This window comes from Phyllobates terribilis, unplaced genomic scaffold (assembly GCF_046119375.1).
Source record: "Phyllobates terribilis strain yellow unplaced genomic scaffold, ASM4611937v1 Scaffold_9__5_contigs__length_417890890, whole genome shotgun sequence".
Classification (NCBI taxonomy): domain Eukaryota; kingdom Metazoa; phylum Chordata; class Amphibia; order Anura; family Dendrobatidae; genus Phyllobates; species Phyllobates terribilis.
In genome coordinates, this window is record NW_027362769.1 from 360,780,346 (window position 1) to 360,781,879 (window position 1,534).

The window sequence follows — 1,534 nt, forward strand, 5'->3', positions numbered from 1 at the left end:
GACACAGGAGCAGCCACCGCTCCGATGTAGACGGGAGAGGACACAGGAGCAGCCACCGCTCCGATGTAGACGGGAGAGGACACAGGAGCAGCCACCGCTCTGATGTAGACGGGAGAGGACACAGGAGCAGCCACCGCTCTGATGTAGACGGGAGAGGACACAGGAGCAGCCACAGCTCCGATGTAGACAGGAGAGGACACAGGAGCAGCCACAGCTCTGATGGAGACGGGGTGGTGGCTCTTAGAAGAGCCTTTGGGGTGATGGCGGAGCAGCAGACGGAGCAGATCACTTGGCGCTGGTGTACTTGGTGACGGCCTTGGTGCCCTCGGACACGGCGTGCTTGGCCAGCTCTCCGGGCAGCAGCAGGCGCACGGCGGTCTGGATCTCCCGGGAGGTGATGGTGGAGCGCTTGTTGTAGTGAGCCAGGCGGGAGGATTCCCCTGCGATGCGCTCGAAGATGTCGTTGACGAAGGAGTTCATGATGCCCATGGCCTTGGAGGAGATGCCGGTGTCGGGGTGGACCTGCTTCAGCACCTTGTACACGTAGATGGCGTAGCTCTCCTTCCTGCTCTTCCTACGTTTCTTGCCGTCCTTCTTCTGAGTCTTAGTGACGGCTTTCTTGGAGCCCTTCTTGGGCGCTGGCGCAGACTTGGCGGGATCAGGCATGGTGAGTATACAACGATCACAACTCCGAGAAGAGAGAACAATGTTCCTGCTCCTCCAGCGCAGCGGTATTTATAGCCACACATGCAAATGAGCACTGCCGCCTGCTCCTCTCCTACTGGGTAAGAAAGTCATGTGACCTGTGTAAGCTGCGCCCTCTGCGTCTTATTGGTGTTTCCACACAGGGTCGTCTCCAGGTTTTTATGGGCCCCGGGCGAAAGAGTCTCAGTGGGCCCCTTTAACACATACCACATTCATGATGCAGAGATACGGAGGAGATATATATATAGTACAATGCAAAGATTTCACTTCTTACATTACATGAGTGATATCTATTGTAAATTCCACAATAGCTCAGAAACCGGTGAATCGCTCCACACAGAATACTGGCCCCAATATAAGGCTCCATACAGAATACTGGCCCCCATATAACGTTCCACACGGGATACAGGTCCCCTTATAACGCTCCATACAGGATACTGGCCCCCATATAATGCTGCATGCAGGCTGTTACCCCCCACATAATGCCCCATACAGGCTGTCCCCCCCTTATAATGCTCCATGCAGGCTGTTACCCCCCACATAATGCCCCATACAGCCGCCCCCTTTTAATGCTCCATGCAGGCTGTTACCCCCCACATAATGCCCCATACAGGCTGACCCCCCTTATAATGCTCCATGCAGGCTGTTCCCCCCCACATAATGCACTATGCAGGCTGACCCCCCCCCTTTATAATGCCCCATGCAGGCTGTTCCCCACCTTATAATGCCCCATGCAGGATGTCACCCCCCCTCTTTATAATGCCCCATGCAGGATGCCCCCCCCCCCTCTCTTTATAATGGCCAATGCAGGATGCCCCCCCCCCCTCTC

The 1,534-nt window shown here is 55.8% G+C and overlaps 1 protein-coding gene across 1 annotated transcript; it reads right to left on the minus strand.

The window, feature by feature from the left end:
* Positions 1-285: 285 nt before the first annotated feature.
* Positions 286-687, minus strand: LOC141161101 (histone H2B 1.1-like). Its single transcript, XM_073645874.1, has one exon. The coding sequence runs from the start codon at positions 664-666 to the stop codon at positions 286-288; it is 381 nt and encodes a 126-aa protein (XP_073501975.1). The 5' UTR covers positions 667-687.
* Between the last annotated feature and the right edge of the window lie 847 nt (positions 688-1,534).

Excerpts from the sequence above, each read along its gene's own strand:
- LOC141161101 (XM_073645874.1), bottom strand. The coding sequence starts at position 666 with ATGCCTGATCCCGCCAAGTCTGCGCCAGCGCCCAAGAAGGGCTCCAAG.